Source organism: Centropristis striata, chromosome 24 (assembly GCF_030273125.1).
Source record: "Centropristis striata isolate RG_2023a ecotype Rhode Island chromosome 24, C.striata_1.0, whole genome shotgun sequence".
Lineage (NCBI taxonomy): Eukaryota > Metazoa > Chordata > Actinopteri > Perciformes > Serranidae > Centropristis > Centropristis striata.
Window position 1 is genome coordinate 22201147 of NC_081540.1, and position 18609 is coordinate 22219755.

The 18609-nt window shown below is 43.5% G+C and overlaps 1 protein-coding gene across 1 annotated transcript in view; it reads left to right on the forward strand.

Annotated features, from left to right (window-relative positions):
* The first annotated feature begins 1669 nt into the window (after positions 1 to 1669).
* The window catches only part of LOC131963043 (Krueppel-like factor 7), a 50936-nt gene continuing 33996 nt past the window's right edge, over positions 1670 to 18609 (forward strand). The window contains exon 1 of the mRNA XM_059328179.1: positions 1670 to 1942. Coding sequence (XP_059184162.1) covers positions 1841 to 1942 — 102 coding nt within the window. The 5' untranslated portion in view covers positions 1670 to 1840. The remainder of the gene's footprint in view (positions 1943 to 18609) is intronic.

The window sequence follows — 18609 nt, forward strand, 5'->3', positions numbered from 1 at the left end:
ACTTTTTTACCATTAATTTGAGTTTCTTTTGTCATAAATTTGCAATTTTTTTACCGTTAATTTGAGATTTTTTGTCATAAATTTTTTACTTTTTTCTCAAAATATCACCCCCCTCCCCCGGTCCATATGTTTCTTTTTTCTTTTTTACACATTCTAGCAGTATGTAATATCCTCCAACATTCTCTAGGAAATTTGGAATTTGCAAGTATTTCAATGAGCGCCCTATTAAGGGTTAACAGATTTTTTTTTACTCTTTGACATTATTTATCTGTTAAATATTAAACAGTTCATAAAGAGATCAGCTGAACAGAACACAGCTGTGCTCGGATGTTGTTTTCTGTCTGTTTTTGGTGTCAGCTGACTGACCTCTGCATGATGTTTGCATCCACGTCTCCATCATGTGTCCCCTGCTGTCACATCTGTCTAACAATAACCTGTGTGTGGTGCAGGACGGCGTGGAATAGGTGGATGGGGAGGAATGTTATCAGAGAGATAAAAGGGGGCAGACTTAAAGAGCAAAGGGGCAGGTGGGAAAAAAATATAAAAGAAAGGTGGGGGGAGGTATAGAAAGAGAGAGAGAGGGAAAGAGAGACGGAGTGAGTTGTGTCAAATGGATAAATGTCAGCGTCTGAGCTGAGCTCCCTCCACAAAACTGCCATGTGGAAATCTCGTAGCCGGGGCCCTCGGCCAGCCTTCCCCTAGTAATGAGATTACAGTCCTCTACAGCACTCGGTGTGTGTGTGTGTGTGTGTGTGTGTGTGTGTGTGTGTGTGTGTGTGTGAGACAGAGAGAGAATACTATTGAGCCTGCGTGGAAGTGTACAATTCCGATGGCTTACACAGGGCATTACTCACAGCAGCAAACAAGACATATCGAGGAAGATTTGCCTACTTATCTATCACACACACACACACACACACACACACACACAGACACACACACACGGTGCACTTCTTTCCCTTTTACTTACACACAGATTTGTATCAATATGGGTCAGTGTAATAATGCCTGTCACATTATGAGATAAACATGTTATATGACATCAGAGCATGTCTTTATTGGATTATAATGCTGCTTTGGCATTAAAAATACACAATAAACATCTTGTATACACATATTTAATAATAAAGTCTCCATGGGAACACTGCAGCTGCATTATAGCGGATTAAAATATCATTAAGTTTACCATAAAGCCATTAATAAAGCCTAGAGTCCCCATGCAGAGGTGTATTTTCCTCCTGCATGTCATTATGATTTAATATTTACGCAATATAGCTGCCTATTAATACTGTTCCCAGCTCCACATGATGTTTACTCCACGGCTTCTCCTCTCAGACTAGCCTTTCAGACCTTCTTCCAAATCTAATATACCCATCCATAAATAGCTCACCTATCGAGCCCATATTCGGCGTGAGTGACGTGTCGCTGGAGCCAATCCCCTCCTCTAGATCTGCTTAACCCCGCCTCTCCACGCTCAAATAACCCATCAGCCGCCCATTCGCCTTAAATGGACAAGCAGGGGGAGTTGATTGACAAACAAAGCGACGCCCCTTCGTTTACCAAGCCCCTCCCCTCCTTTGGCTCCCTATCAGTGTCTAGTTTGGCAACACGGATACGCATGGAGCCTCCATCACCCCCTGTCTCTTTTACGCACCGAGTCCGATAATGCGCGCAGGTACAGGGACCCAAACCGCCACGTTTCCAGCCGCCACACATTAAAATAAACCTCATCTTATGGACTAATATGAAAGAAGTGGATGCGGAGGTCTGACACAGCCAAGAAAGGGAGGCATCATTCTTGTGGATCATTCTTCTTTTCCCCCCATCACCGAGCGTCAGCATGGATGTCTTAGCGAACCACAGTATCTTTCAGGAACTTCAGCTCGTTCACGACACCGGCTACTTCTCCGCCATGCCTTCACTGGAGGAGAACTGGCAGCAGGTATGTCTCAACTTTAGCCGCTCCATCATCTTCAAAACACAGCTTTTAGTTCGTGCGCTCAGGATGAGAGCAACTTTCCCCCCCCGAAGCGTGCATGTGTGTAGTTCAGGGACACATGAAATGCAACCCATCACTCATATATGTGACAATTCTTTCCCAGAGATGGCAAAGTGGATAAGACGCGGGCGCAAGCCGGCGCGTAATAAAGCTGTCAAATGCGATTTGGGAAGATGGAAAGATCCGAATCCCATAATAAGGACTGAATTGGTCGTGAATTATGCATCTGCAAGCCCTCAGATTACTGAGTTGTGAAGAGAAAGTCCCCTCACTTATTCATAATAGATACCCTAACATGTCTGGCTTTGTACCATCTTTAAATGCAAAGGGGTTGGAAACGTGGAGGGGATTAGGATATGGCACATTTTTACTTCCTCCATCCAAGTTCAGTGGGTGAATATTGAGAGATCCACGCGGCCACATGGTGGTGGATGCGTGGAGGGGGGGGGACGCACCTGCACCTGCACTCTCACACATCTCTTTCCAGCATTAGTATACCTGTGAGTGCTTTAAATGCCACATGCTTGCAGAAAAACTCTCTTTTTTTATCATTTTCTTCTGCAAATTTGCGTAAAATCTGCACTTTTTTGCACAGCCAATCTGTTTTCCTCAGCCAAACCTCTCATTATTTCCCCATGATTTAAACATAGTTGCACCTTTATGCATGCATAATATTTTTTTTTCCACTTAACATCCTATAATTTGAGTCAGAATGCAGCCTTCGGCCCACCTGCATTGCTGCTGCTGCTGCTAGTGATGATGCTTTCCATGCTGCACTTGACTGACCGTGCAAAAAAAAAGGAAAAGAAAAAATCATTGCATGGAAATTTGATGCCGGTATTGTTCATGCAATAGGAGCTCCAGCTTTTCCCCACTTCTCTGCTCCATGCGTTAGAGGAAAGGAGGGAGGGAGGGAGGGGGGAGGAGAGAGAGAGAGAGAGAAACCGGTGCGTGACCGCGGATCCATTGGTTGTGGCCAAGCAGCCTAATTGGCATCCTACTGTTCGCCACCGACGCATCTTTTCATAACAAGTCTCCAACTCCCAGCTTCACTGTCAGTGGATTTTTAAATTGCACGGGGCCCGCGTGCACCATATGCACTGCATGTCTCTGCCTGTTTCTCACCCACAGCCTGCATATCAAAATCGATACCTAATGCAAATGGAAGAGAGGCAGCTGCATGTGTAGGCTAAAAGCTGGGAAAGCTCTCCCAGTGTTGTGGAGACTGGAAATGTCTCTCAGTGGCTTTTTATCCCCAGGGCTATGTCCATTTAGGAATGAAAGAAAAGCAAGTTTGATGGCAGATGAATGTAAAGAATCAGCTCTTATTTCAAAGCTCCATAGTGTGTATTCTGCTTTTATTTTGTAGGAGAAAATGCAGTTAAGAAAATCAAGTTGAACAGATTTTTGGAGCTTCATAGTGTGTATTCTGCTTTTATTTTGTAGGAGATTTATTTTGCAGTTAAGAAAATCAAGTTTAATAGATGAATGTAAAGAATCAGTTCTTATTTTGGAGCTTCATGGTGTGTATTCTGCTTTTATTTTGTAGGAGAAAATGCAGTTAAGAAAATCAAGTTGAACAGATTTTTGGACCTTCATAGTGTGTATTCTGCTTTTATTTTGTAGGAGATTTATTTTGCAGTTGAGAAAATCAAGTTTAATAGATGAATGTAAAGAAACAGCTCTTATTTTGGAGCTTCATGGTGTGTATTCTGCTTTTATTTTGTAGGAGAAAATGCAGTTAAGAAAATCAAGTTGAACAGATTTTTGGAGCTTCATAGTGTGTATTCTGCTTTTATTTTGTAGGAGAAATTGCAGTTAAGGAAATCAAGTTGAACAGATGAATGTAAAGAATCAGCTCTTATTTCAAAGCTCCATAGTGTGTATTCTGCTTTTATTTTGTAGGAGAAAATGCAGTTAAGAAAATCAAGTTGAACAGATTTTTGGAGCTCCATGGTGTGTATTCTGCTTTTATTTTGTAGGAGATTTATTTTGCAGTTAAGAAAATCAAGTTTAATAGATGAATGTAAAGAATCAGCTCTTATTTTGGAGCTTCATGGTGTGTATTCTGCTTTTATTTTGTAGGAGAAAATGCAGTTAAGAAAATCAAGTTTGATGACAGATGAATGCAAAGAATCAGCTCTTATTTTGAAGCGTCATAGTGTGTTCTGCCTTTATTTTGTAGGAGAAAATGCAGTTAAGAAAATTAAGTTTAACAGATGAATGTAAAGAATCAGCTCTTATTTTGAAGCTTTATAGTGTGCATTCTGCTTTATTTTGTAGGGGAAAACCCAGTTATTACATGTGAGATTTTAGAGATAAACTCTATTGGACCTGGCTTCAGAATGGGATAAACTAATGAGGCTGCAACTAACGATTATTTTTATCATCGATTAATCGAACACCTACTTTTTAAATTATCATTAGGCCTTTAAATGTCAAAAAATGTTCAACACATTGCTGACACGTGGCGACTGGTGTTGTTTTGCCAGGTGACTTTTAACATTAATGTTGTTCATAGGAAATCATACAAGCCATTCAAGAACAGCCTGTTCCAAAAAAACCAAAAATGTTCAGATAATATCATTTAAAAATGAGAAAACAATTAAATCTCCTTATTTAAGAGACTGAAAACAGCAATTTCTGCCCTTTTTAGTTTAAAAAATCACAAAATTTATAATATAAGTTCCTTCATTCCTTAACTGCCAACCAGTATAGGATTTGCTTCATTTTATAGCACAAAGATGGGTGAAATGTATCATTCATAGTCTTTCTGGAGTCTTGTTTCCCATAATGAATCATTGGATCAAAGTTTTTTTTTGGAGAACAACCCTTTTTTGGAATAAGAAGATTGCATTGTGTCCTTGTGAGCACGAGGATTAGAACCCACACTCTGAATCCCCCCTCTCTCTACACAGCACAGAGATGTTTTTGGCAAAGCGATCCTCATTGTAGCAACATGAAGATGCCACTGAACCCTCCTGAATACACGAATTATGAGTTGTGGCTCGCCCTAAAAGCTCTGCCTCCAGCCGAGACCCGCGGTGTGAGCAATCCCCTCTGTATTCCAGGCACAATTTAGAATTTGATGCTTTTATGGGGTCTGATGGTGAGATAGGAGGCCGTTGTAGTCGGACCCTAAATGGCTCCCTGAGATGCGATGGCAAGAATGATGACTGTGTCCCCTGTTGGTGTCTGTGAGGCATGATTCAGGCGGTTATGGGGGGATGGGGAGCAGAAAAGCAGGAAAGTGTTTTGGAGGTCTGCAGATGGTACATTTGAGGCTGCTATTTGTTCCATTATTGAACTAAATAGTGCCAAACTGAACTGTGCTGTCTCGCTTCCAAATCCCAGTACAGTTGGTTGTTCAGAGTTGGAACAAACAGCAGGGCTGAGCTGGATTTGGAACAAGCATAGCTGGTCATAACTTACTCATTATACGTGGAACCCAGTTTCGCTCAAAGCAAAGTGTACACGTGTTATTTTGCATCTTGCCACCAACAGCAATTGCTGTTTATCTTGGCTGCAATTTTCCCTGCTTGTTGTGTCTTTTGTAAACTGGCATCGCTGTGATAAAGCCTCATTTGGCTTCACTGTCAAACCAGAATCTGCATTTTCTGAGCATTCATGCAAAATATAAAAGAAAACATCTGGATAGAATTTCAGGCTGATGTACAGACAGGCGGTTTTGAAATGCTAGGAACAAGTGATTTTTTCTCATTCATTCACATGCTAATGTCAGCAAGATGAGGCCCCACTTGGGCAGAGTGGGCCAACGCACCGGGGGCCCACCTGGTCCCAAAGGTGCCCCACATTTCACGCCAGCATCACGTGGGCAGCCCACAGTTAAAAACAGCAATTGTACCCCTTGTCGCAAGATGATGCCGCAGTTGGGCAGAGAGGGCCAACACACCAGGTTCCCACTTGGTCCCAAACATACCACACATTTCATGCCAGCATCATGTGGGTGGCCCACAGTAAAAAAAAACAAACCCTTATACCCCTTTTTGACCAAGGCAATTCCAGGAGCCGGTGCCTAATTCGAACCAGTGCCAGAACATTTGTGAAAAGACAATGTAGTCCGCCATTATTGTTATTATATTTGTGGAGAGCGGAGACATATACAGTGACATAATGACGTGGCTCTGGATCCTGTGGAAAAGCAATTCGTTTCTGAGAAGGTTGGCAAGTTGAACCAAAGGTGAACCAGCACCATCACTAGAACTAGGTTTGCGTTGGTCGAAAAGGGGCAATTGGGGCAATACAGCTGTGGGCCCCACTTGGGCAAACCCACAGGGGGTTACAGTAGGTTTGCCCTTAACCAACACTGCCCACAGTAAACCCACACCTTCCCACAGTGGCCCCGCTTGGGCACATTCGCTGAGTGGTGCTGTTCCAACTTTTTAGTTAATTTTGAGTCGCTGGATGTCAGCTCTAATTTGATGTAAAAACTCACTTTAATTTCCAGTCACATCCTGCCAATTACCATAGATTTAATCAAACATACCATAATATCAGTAGCCTACGGCAATTATGATGCAATAGACAAGCATGTTTTACTGAATTTGATGCACACACTGAGACAGTATCTACTCAACACCATCTGTGTTTTCCGGCTACTCTACTCGGTTTTGTCTCTTGATTTGGTAATATTTAAAAGCTGGATTTTATCTCTTACAACTCTTCGGCATGGTAGCGAATTCCCTGTTTTCATGTGACGTTTTATGGGCGTCTCCCCCCAAAAAAAGGCCTGTACCTCTGATGGATTTTTTAACCACTTTGAGCCTCCATTGATGACGTGTTCCCATCCACAGCACTTGACCCTGATGGGTAGGACGTAACAGGACACCGCAAATGACTGTCTGTCATTGACCTTAGGACACACTCCATACTCTCCCAACACATATATTATCCCTGAGGGGCTCGACGCACACACACATGTAGACTGAGTGCCTGATGCCAAGCCAAGCGAAATGTCTGTATGTTGCTGCACGGTGCATTATGGGCTTCTATATGTGGCTGTGCACAGATTGCACATGGCTTCAGTGTTTCTAAATGTGGAATGAGCAGCAGGGCGCTCCGATGCGACCTCCATATGTAAGCCGGCGTGCTCGGATGCATCCACTTACATCAACTCGCGACTTGATAACACGCACACTTGCCAGGCAGCAGCAGCAGCAGCAGCAGCAGCACTGTCTGGAGGTGGTGGTGGTGGTTGGGGGGGGCGAATGTAGAGGTGGAGGAAGTTGCAGAGCACGCACATTCTCCCCGCTGCAGGGTTTCACATTTCACAGTCCGGTGGGCTCGAAACCCCCCCCCAGGAGCGAGGAATACACTCGGAAAGATAGTGAGAGAAGTGTACATGCATGGTCCAGGGTGGAGAAGTAGGGATGCAGATAGATGGAGTTGTATGAAAGCTGTAGTCAGAGTCAGAGAGATAATGCAACCTGGTCTCACAGAAATCCGTGAAATAGCCACGGATTCGCTTAACTCAAAATCCGTGGAATAGCCACGGAATCACTCAAATTTCTGTGAAACTGACACAGATTTCGCTACAATGCAAGTTGTATATTTGGATATGGATATTTGTTCCTATTGGTTTGTTCCAAGTCATGTGACTTTCAAGGTCCCGGCGGTCAGAACAAAAAACATGGCGGACAGTTCTCTCATTTTTAGTGAAAAAAATCAATATTTTGACTTAGTTTCTGCATAAAAATGGATTTTGATCACATTTCTAGCGAGAAATATATGTTTTATTTTCTAAATATTCACTCAGTGAATGTACATAATCACTTTGTATGTTGGAATAGCCACGGGATATGACTGTCATTAACTTGCATTGTAGCCAAATCCGTGTCAGTTTCACGGAAATTTGAGTGAATCCGTAGCTATTCCACGGATTTTGAGTTTGAGATAATGGTGACCCTGCTTTCTAGAATCTGCAGCGACACTGAATCTCCATATGCATCTATAGGTTGCTGTGTCTGCGTACGTGCACGCTTGTGCGTATGTGTCTCAGTATGTTATGTAATCCTCAGTAGGCCACAGCTGCTTTCTCACACACAGGCTGGGGAGCGCAGCCAACCGGCCCCCTCCTTCCTGTCTACGTCTTCCTCCATCCCTCGTTCCCCCATTCTCTCTCTTTTTTCCTCGTTTTCCTCTTATAGAATTAGCACAGTATGGATTTTTGATCTCTGCAGGGCTGTTGTGTAAGCTCAGGACTTTTCCCCTTCCGTGCCGCACAATTCTGCTACAACACAGCCAGGTAGCTTTGCAGAGCACCAGCATTAAGAAAAAAAGTCCAGGTAGAAAGCTAAAATAAACCAACCAGTAAAAAAAAAAAAAACCCTTCTCCGTGACCTTTTACTCGCTGCTATTTGATGTAATTTTATGCAAATTAAAATTAAATCAATCCTGTAACGGGCACAGTTCAATATTCTGCAAGCAGGAGGAGGAAGGACAACCGGGACTTAATCTTATTTGTCTCAAAAGAGCTCCTGGTGGTGTCTTCATTCGGCGCCCGTGGCTTTATTAAAATGTCACATCAACTGTAAGGATGAGATCAAGTTTGGACGCTCGCCAAAGAGAAATGTAGACATACGGTCCATTTGGCACAATTTTCTAGGCCTCTAAGAATGTGCAGAAGGTGGACGTTGCGGCCCAAAACTGGACATGAGAGTCAAACAGGAAGACGAGCCCGTGCTTCCTCATGACGATCAGATGTCGGATACGAAATTGATTTCTCGCCGCGTTGTTTTGCTCGCCTCTAACCCCCCGATAGCGCTCAGAAGATCTTGCAGATGGATGCCACGTTGAATCTATTTGACACGGCGCGGCCCGGGCATGAAAGACAGCCTTTGTGCACCATACTGCATCTCTGCTGGACGCTTTAAGTGTTCTCAGTTGCTGAATGCATCGATTTTAAAGATGCACGTCTGCAAAGGAGACTGTAATAAAGGAGTTCATCTAATTAGTAGAAACAGATAAATGAGCTGGAACGGCAAAAAACCCAATTTGGAGCAGCTGCAGTTACGTTAACAAGACAGTGCTCGGGATCTCGCTTTTTGCAGTTTATTTCACCTTTAGAGCAGCTTTTTTCACCCGTGCATCCTCACATGCACAGATTTGTCTGCAGAATTCCATTATTTTCCGTGCAAGCGCGCGCCGCATGCATGCGCACAGGTTTGTGTATGTTGTGTAATGAGATGTGCGAGCGACCCCCTGACCCAGTAACATCCATTCTGCCATAAGAGCGCTTACTGAACTCTGCCACCTCTGTCTCATCACTCAGGCAGGCTGAGAGGCGATTGCCAGTGATAGGTGCCTTCTACTGCTTTATGGGCGTTGATGAAAAGGTTGGAAGCGCTGATGAAAGAGAGGACGCGGAGGAAGCATTCATTTGTCTGATGCTTTGGTGACTGGCCTGTCGGAGAGAGAGAGAGAGGAGAGAGGGAGAGGAGGAGGTGGAAAAGAAAAAAGGCAGCAAAGGGGGGAGGGAGGGAGGGAGGGAGGGAGGTGAACAAGCACATCTTTATGTATGGCTTCCGTCTGCAAAACGCTCTGCCACCCCAGGTTTGATTAACAGTGAGAAGAGGAGCCAGTCATTTTTTTCGCCTCACACCAGCACACATGGCTTGGCAATGACTTTCACATCATTTGAGGCGAAATCGGGAAGCCGTTACAGCACCTTACAGTGATCCGACATGCTTCGCTGCTGCCATCCGGCTTGGCAACCGCAGGGAGAAAAGAGAAAGGAAGAGAAGGCACTCGTTTTATGCTTTGGAATCACCACCGACTCTCTCTCTCTCCCTCTCTTTCTCTTTATCTCATGACTTTCTCTCTCTCTCTCTCTCGCTCTGTCTCTCTTTCTTAAATTCAGAGAAGACGGAGTCTCAGCTGCCTTGTTTGATTTGCCCTGCTCTAACCCCTATTTAAAGTCAGCCTCTCTGCAAAAAAAGCATAACTCAGGAGAGTTATGCAATCAAAATTTGGCACAATGCTGAATAAAGGCTCCTTTACACAGAGCGTGTCACAAATAAACAGCACCAAGCTGCTGGCAGAAGCTGTGCTTAAAAAGTATTTGCATTTGTCACAACAGACGGAATTTCAAGCCTCACTTTTGAGAAAAAACTATGCTCATTTACGTGTCTATTAAACATGGTGTTGAAAGATCAGTGTGTAAGATTTAAAGGTTCCATATTGACACCCTCCTAAAATAATGGCCAAAGTCATTTTTTCCAGGTTTTTCAGAAAACACAAATTACTTTGGCCATTATTTTAGGAAAGTGATGATATTCCAATGGAATGTAATATTTATTACTATGCTTTCATTCATTTATAAACATCTTAAACTGACTTCTTTGTATCTCCATAGAGTCAACCCATAGGTTATTTAAAAAGTTGTCATGAACGGTCATTAGATACAGCACCAAAACCCTTTTTGTATGACTCTGTAAACATGTTTATGTTTGCTGTAAAGTTGGGTATTTTAACATGGGGGTCTATGGGAATTGACTCAGTTTTACATTAGCCTCAAGTGGCCATTTAAGGGAAGTACAATTTTTAATCGCGCTTCAGTCTTTAGGTTGTTTTTTTTTTATTTATTTTTTTAATATTTACATAACCTTAAAGGCCACCATTGGTTTTACAACCTGCTTGAAAAGGGAGGGGTGGGTGGAGAAATTTTCAGTTGGTAGATCGGTCGCCCACTGAAGGTGGGTGGTTCAATCCCTGACCATGGCAGCTTACATGTACAAGTATCCTTGGGCAAGATACTGAACCCCAAATGGCTCCAGATGCTGTGTTCATCGGTGTGTGAATGAATTCCCAATGGTGGCAGGTGGCAGCGTTTAGGGTAGCCTCTGCCACCAGTATGAATGTTTGTGTGAACGGGTGAATAAGCGCAGTGTGTAGTGTAAAGCGCTTTGTATAAAAGCGCTATATAAGTGCAGTCCATTTACCATCCATTAGATGCCACTAAATTACCCACTACACCTTTAAATCCATGTGACAGTTAGCTTAGCTTAGCATGAAGACTGGAAGAAGTGGAAAACAGCTAGCCTGGTTCTGTCCAAAGGTAAACATTTCCAGCTAGGAGCACCTCCGATCTATATTTCTAGAGCAGCGCCCAAAATAATACAACGTAGTACAACACAGTGGTCTTATGATCATACATAATGTATACATTTTCCATAACACATTTGGATGATATTGCAAGGCATGCGCCCAGGGCATATTGACCAGAAAAACTGGAAAAATTACCTTATATTTGAATAATTTATGATATAGAAACTGTAGTCTATATGACTGTGATGGCGGGCGAAGGTTCAAACCTTCTAGGCTGCAAAAAAAAGTGAATTGCATTATACATAAAAAGCCAAACAGTCTGTCGGAACGGTTCTAGTTCTGTGAGAACATGTGTTCTGATTTTACTGGGCCTCAAGTGCCAATAAAGTATCTTACGGTGTTTTTTTATGAGGTTTATCAGAGCGGCAGCTGCTTTTTGTGGTAAACAATAAGATGAATCATCGTTGCCATGTAGCTGTTGGCTCGTTTTACATTGCTCTTTGTAATGGCTGAATCTCATCAGAGTGACACTTCACTGATATTTATTTCAAATAATTGCAATGAATCACCGCCTTAAGTATATAAAGGCCTGTAGTGATGGTCGGTTGCCGTGGTTACTTCCTCCCCGTCTTCCTGCTTTGACCACAGTCTGTTTGATCTTCCAGCCTGCTCACATATTTGAAAGTCCATTGGCTTTATTAATGGACACACATCCGTACCATGTCCAGGCATTTTGTAGCCATGACTGGCTGTGACATACCGAGCGTTACATCCCATTACTGCCTACCTGTTGCTAGGCAGCCTTGGCAAGCAGGAAGACCAGCTTTGGCCTATTTGTTTGTTTAGCTGTCATTCTGGGAGGCTAATCCCACCCTGAGGGACTCGTAGCCATCCAGAAACCAGAGATCCAGCCATGTGGACCATCCCTCTCCAAAGACTGAGTGAGAGAAAGGGGGAGAAAGAGATGGAAGGTGGAGGGAGACAAGGGCAATTTGCCCTGAGTAAACACCACTGCTTGTTGTTGTCATCTGAAGCCAGTCATCAATCACGGCCCTAAGCTCTTGGTGGTGACAGCCGCAAGGACGCGCCGCGCTCTGAAACCGGTTGGATAGTTTATAAAGCGAGACAGTCATTGGTGAAGATCACAGCTGAGTCACAAACGCAGGTCTTGTTGACTTTTCAGGAGTCAGAAGTCTTTTAAAAAGATTGGCTCGAGGTTCTATTCTTAGTGTCACAGAGTCCAGCAAAGACACAACAATGGTATTTTTCAGCTTTGGGAAGAGGTGTGAGTTTCATATATATTATGTATGCGACAACAAATGTGTGTGTCTTTGTAAGTGCAGTCACGTGTGTGCACGCTTTGCATGCCAGACTCAACACTCATGCAAAGCCAGTGGTGTTTTTTCACCTGTTGTGGCTCGCTGCTCCTCAGCATCCGCCGAGTTGGCCAGTGTGTGAAAACCTTTTTCCTATTTCAGTGTCTCCATCCATGACTTTAGCCTTTCAGCATGAGTTTTGGACATTCAGGGGCGGCTGTGGCTCAGTTGGTAGAGCGTTCGCCCAGTGTTCAGAGGGTTGGTGGTTCGATCCCTGACCATGGCAGCCTACATGTCGAAGTATCCTTGAGCAAGATACTGAACTCCAAATTTCTCCCGATGCTGCGTTCATCGGTGTGTGAATGAATTCCCAATGGTGGCCGGTGGCACAGTTTAGGGTAACCTCTGTATCCCTGTATGAATGTATGTGTGAATGAGCGCAGTCTGTAGTGTCAAACACTTTGAGTGGTCGCAAAGCAACTAGAAAAAAAGCTATATAAGTGCAGGTGCATTTACCATAAAAGCTATATAAGTGCAGGTGCATTTACCATAAAAGCTATATAAGTGCAGGTGCATTTACCACTAGGTTTGCAGGGTAGTCCCATAGACACGTGGTTGACATTGAGCATTCACAATAAACTACTTGGTTATGTTTAGGCAACAAAAAAGATTGGTTAGGGTTAGGAAACGATCATGAAAATCTAAGTTTGTAAAGGTTTAAACACGGGAGATACGGACAGTGGTTTTCATGCAGAAAGTCCTTTGTTTGTGTGATCCATCCATTCACCCTGACCTCTGACCTCTATGGACTCATGCTACCCTGTGCGTTAATGAGGCTCGTGACCCAGGGAGTGCGATCGAGTTGTCCATCCATCCAAAGATTCCTCACACTAATTTTCTTTTTATTATCCCCCTTTACTACATTCCCTTTCTGAGTTTCTGTTTAATAGGAGATCGAGCTTTAATCTTCATCCCATAGTACATGTACTGTATTTGAAGACCCAGCTGGGTGCTCAGAGACAGATAAAGGATGTTTACCATTGTCAGCAGCGGATGCTAAATTCACTGGAAGATTAAACTGGGTCCCAAATTACCCTAAAGACACTGGTATCTCCAGCCAACTGGGTGTGTCATGTAGTTTCAGTCATTCCAAACCCCTGCAGGGCTAAGTTGTCTGAATAAGATATGACTTGTATCCTCAAAACCAGGCAGATTCAGCTTGAATTGGGATTAGCCTATATGTCAAAGCCTGAAAGCACAATGTTTCACTAAGAAAAAATATTATTTTGACATGCAGCCTTGAAAAAAAGGTTGTATAAGTGTCATAGTAGACCGACAGGGAGGGTGAAACAATTTTGCACCCAGCTTAACTCCTCGAACGGCCTGGGAAGTGCCCTTCTGTGATTTAATGAGACCTGTGGGAAGAGCCATTCATCAGCGTGACAGCCTACCTCTGTTTCCCATTGTTCTGTTCTGGTATGTGAAGAGACTAGTGTGTGTTTTAGCCTTAATGATGGGCTGGCAACCCTTTGATTAGATGAATCTCCTGGTGCTAATTAAGATTTGGGCTGCCAAAAGACATCTGTGTTTATTCCTCCCTCTATTTCTCCCTGTATGTACAGTACTTGCATGTGAGTGTGGGCAGTTCACAGGATGTGTTGGTGATTTTCAGTCTAAACTGGGAGATTTGGTGCAATATTGTGGGCTAACATAAGTGCAGGGCCTTAGGCAAAGACAAAGAATTGGGCCATTTAAAAGAATTCTGGATATTCAATTGTAGCTATTGTAACCGATATCTGTAAAACTTGAAAATATTTTTAACATTCACTTGCAAATTGTCCCGATTTTCACCATAATGTGCTGTCATTGTGGGTGAAGAAATAAAATAAAAAGTCTGGGTGGTTTACCTGTTGCCAGTTGACAGAGAAACAACACACTTAGAAAATCCTCTGTGTGGGTGCCGACAGGGACTTCATGGTGCATTCAGTTGCACTTCGTAAACGCGAAGAAATTCAAGCTGTTGTTTATAAAGGCCTACCCTTTTGCCATGTAGTGGACCTTTTTTGTTGTTTAACAGTCTGTTTGGTGAAATAAGTTATTGTATATACATTTTATATATCGAAAATGCGTGCTTGCATTGCATGATAGTTATCTAAAAAAATTGTCTAGGACCTCCACTTAAAACGTGAATTTTCAGGAGGTAAAGTCTTGTCATCTGTTCATAAAATCTCTGATGCAGTCTTTTTTGATTGAGCTTATAAAAAGAGTATTTGCAATGCCAGTTAAGGCCAGATATTTTAACTTCCCATATAAATAAGCTTGTTTTGAGGCAGAATAGCAGGTTGCTATTCAAATCTAAACTTGATCGTTAGAAGATGCCAAGATTTGCATTGTAAATCAGTTGAAATATTGCATCGGCATTTGACTGCAAATATTCATATGATTTGTATTTTTTGCATGTGTGTGTTTTCACCCTTCAGACTGAGCCAATGTGATCGTGGCAGCTACCTCAAAGCGGAGCCCTTGAGGGGTTTCTGACAATGTCAAGTGCAATGAATTCCATCATGCAATGGTAAAATCAATAAAAAACAAACTACCCATATGGGGATCTGTGATACAAATACCAGTTTATGACTTAAAAACATTTAAGAACCCCTGCTGTAGATGTTTTTCCCATCTTTTAACTAAACTGATGGTGTCACATAAATGTTTCACGACCCAATTCCCCCTTGCGTATTTTCAGGGAAGAGAATTTGATAACTTATGCTAACAAGAACGAAGGCATCCCCGTCCTCCGACCCTCCCTCCCTCAAATCACTCCCCGCTCGCAAGCATTTGCGTGGCTAGACAGCACATCCTCCTGCTCTCCAGTTTACTGCTATGTGTTATTCACTCTTTTGCCCCAGATATCATTTCATTGTAAAATGATGCCAATTAGTAAAGCCAGTCGCCGGTGGCTGTGGTCTGGCTCCGTCTTCGTTCCGGCGGGGAAAGTTATTTGGGTCGGCAGCTATTTTCAGCCTGTGATGTTGCCAGGAATACTTTAGGGAGCAGCCACTGTTTTATAAGAGAGCACATCAATAATTTTCATTGGTGTGTGTATGTGTGTATAAGCGAGAAAGAGACAGAGAGAGCTTCACAGAAAGAGTTTATTGGGTTTATGTGTGTGTGTGTGTTTATACCTGTGTGTGCATCAGAAAAGTAAAGTGGCAGTCTCTTGAATATTCAGCAGAGCAGCTGGTGTGTATACTGTATGTGTGTGTGCACTCTTATGTTGCATATGTTTTACTGTAACTGTCACGACCTCCCATTAATTTAAAACACAGTAATTTGCCAGCCTTTAAACTTTAACCCCGAATCTTAACGTTGCTTTTATTCTGGGTGTTACCCTTTGCCCTGTAATCACCCGCTTTCTCAAACTGAATGTGGGACAGCAGTCAGAGTGCGCACACACAACACATAAAGCTAAAGGCCAAAGTCAATGAGTGCCTAACACCTTTCTCAGCGCATCTCTTCTCCCATCCACCCAGCAGCTGTACATTGTCAGAATGAAATTGGGGTGAAAAGTCCTCGCACTCCGCTTACGCTTCCTCCAGCACGGAGGGGTGAGCAGGTTCAGCGCCGCCTCCGCCCCATCCTCGTCCAACCTCAACTCCCTTTCTCTCCACCCTATCTCTCGGAGGAGAGCCCGCGACGGTAGCTGTGGCGAAGGAGACGTCTTTCAATATTTTAAGCGGCTTGGGCTAATCTTTGTCGCTCAGGTTTGTTTTGAAAGCACTGCCGTGGGAATAAAGACGGAAACGACAGCGCCCCACCTCCTGTTTGCACGCTCTCGGATACACATAAAGTCACCGGGATGTACACGCTCTTGCGTAACCGCTCAGATTCCCCCGCAAACACACTTTTCTGGCACGACCCCGAGCTAATCCACCTTGGCCTTGCGAGACTGTGCCACTGACCTGCTTTCCCTGCTTGTTTTCTTGCTCCCCCTCTTTTCTCCCTCGCTAACCCCGAGGTTTGGTGACTGACAAACCCTGAAACTGTGTTACACAACACCTGCATGGCAAAAACACAGACCTGACAGGCAAAAAAACAGCCACGGCTTCTTATTTAGCCATACAGAAGCATGTAAGAATGAACCATTTTGGTTCTTATCAGCGCGGGCACGGCGCCACAGTCCCACTTCACGGTTTGTGGACGTGATTGGGGTGCCGAGCGGCCCGCTCTGACTGCCACTGTATGAGGAGGAAGCGGAGTTTTTCCGCTTCACTGTTCCCTTTATCTCTCCCCCTCTGTTATTTTCGGCCCTCCTCCCCTCTCTCTCTTTTCGCTGCTCGCCGCTCTTTTGTTTCTCCGTGCCTTTTTCCAGCCAAGGCCCCATTCTCTTGCCCCGTCATTGTGTGCGGTAATGAAGATTAGCCAGCCTGCCGCACACAATGGGGTCCCCACATCCGGAGCGCAGACTCCCCAAATCCTGCTGCAAGCTGCTAACCCCGGTGTAAAACCACTGTTGTCGCCGACCCCCCTCCACCCACACACATATATATACTGGTGTACCCGCACACACAAACATGTCCAATGTGCACTCTGCTCCCTCCCGTGTTGAAAGCAAATGGCTGAAATGTCTCCTGATTAGATTAGGATGGTTTTGACAGCTGAGAGGGAGGGCTTGGCGACTCATACGCCGATAAACAGCAGCTCACCCAAATCCAGTTAAAGAGAGACAGAGTTCCCCTCCCCAGCGAGTGCAACACGGCTCCACTCGTCGGGATTATACCCCTCCTCCATCCTCCATGCCCTGCTATTCTCCTCTTCCCTCCAATCTCATCCTCCTCTCCATCACCCAGTCTCGAGATGCTCCTTCTCTTCCTCTCCTCTATCCTATTTCACCCTCACCTCTCCGATCCTCCACTTAATACCAGAACAAAGACATTTTCCACACTTTGTCACAAGCTATTTAGATGGAGCAGCAAAGGTCTTTATACGCGGTGCACTTGTTGTATCCCGAGTTTAAGACCTCTTAATAATGTCTGTATCACGCTCAAGGTCGGCAGATCTTCGCGACTTCAATCTGTTTACTTGCCGAGCTACTTTTGGCGTTTAGAGGATACATGTGTGGCTTTGTCTGGGTGGAGAGATGGATTATTCAAATGTGACGGCAGTTTTTTTTGTATTTTCGTACAAAATACTGAAGGAGAAGAGAAGCAGCATCATTTGGGAAGCTGGAACCAGGATTTATGCATCTTTCGGTCAGTTCCTTCGGTCATGGAACTGTAGATGTATAGACTTCCATTGAGTGAACCTTGGGTAGATTATAAGACAATCGGCCCCTGGGCTCAGACACCCAAAGGCCCAACAAATCTCTTGTAAAGGAGTAGATTCACATGTTATAGATGTTTAGTTCATGTTGTTCATGTCTTTGTTGTAGGCCTTGGCAGTACATTGATATTGTGATATGAGACTAAATGTCTTCTTCAATTTTGGATATTCTAATATCATAATAAGGGTAAAATGTGTTGTCTTCTGCATTATAGTAGGTGGTTAGGGCAAAAGGGTAGGCCTATTTATAAACAACAGCTTGAATTTCTTCTTTCTTCGTTTACAAAGTGCAAACGAATGCACCATGAAATCCCTGTCGGCGCCCACACAGATGATTTTCTAAGTGTGCTGTTTCTCTGTCATTTCTGAGTCAATTCTCTAATGGTGCCACTCAGACGTTTTTTTTTTAATTTCTTCAGATGTACCCCCATTGACAGTGAGAGTAATGTTTTGTCAATAGTCAACCCTACAAAATCATAGGTATTTGATCAAAATGTTGTGATATTTGATTTCTCCAGCCTGACTTTGTTGTCGTGTCTTGTCACTCTGTAATTGATTTGGTCTAGTTACTTTACATCTGTGGTTGTTTTGCCCCTTTTTGTAGTTGTTCTGTGTCTCTTTGTAGTCATTTTATATCTCTTTGAAGTAACTTTGTGTCTCCTTGTTGTTGTTTTGTGTCACTTTGCAGTTGTTTTGGTCTTCTTGCAGTTATTATCTGTCTGTGGTTGTTTTGCCCCCTTACATAGTTACATAGTTCTGTCTCTATGTGGTCATTTTATGTTGTTTTGTGTCACCTTGTAACATAATGGTCTAGTTATTTATTTTTCTGTAGTTATTTTGCCTGCTTTTGTAGTTGTTCTATGTCTCTTTGTAGTGATTTTATAACTCTTTCAAGTCATTTTTATGTCT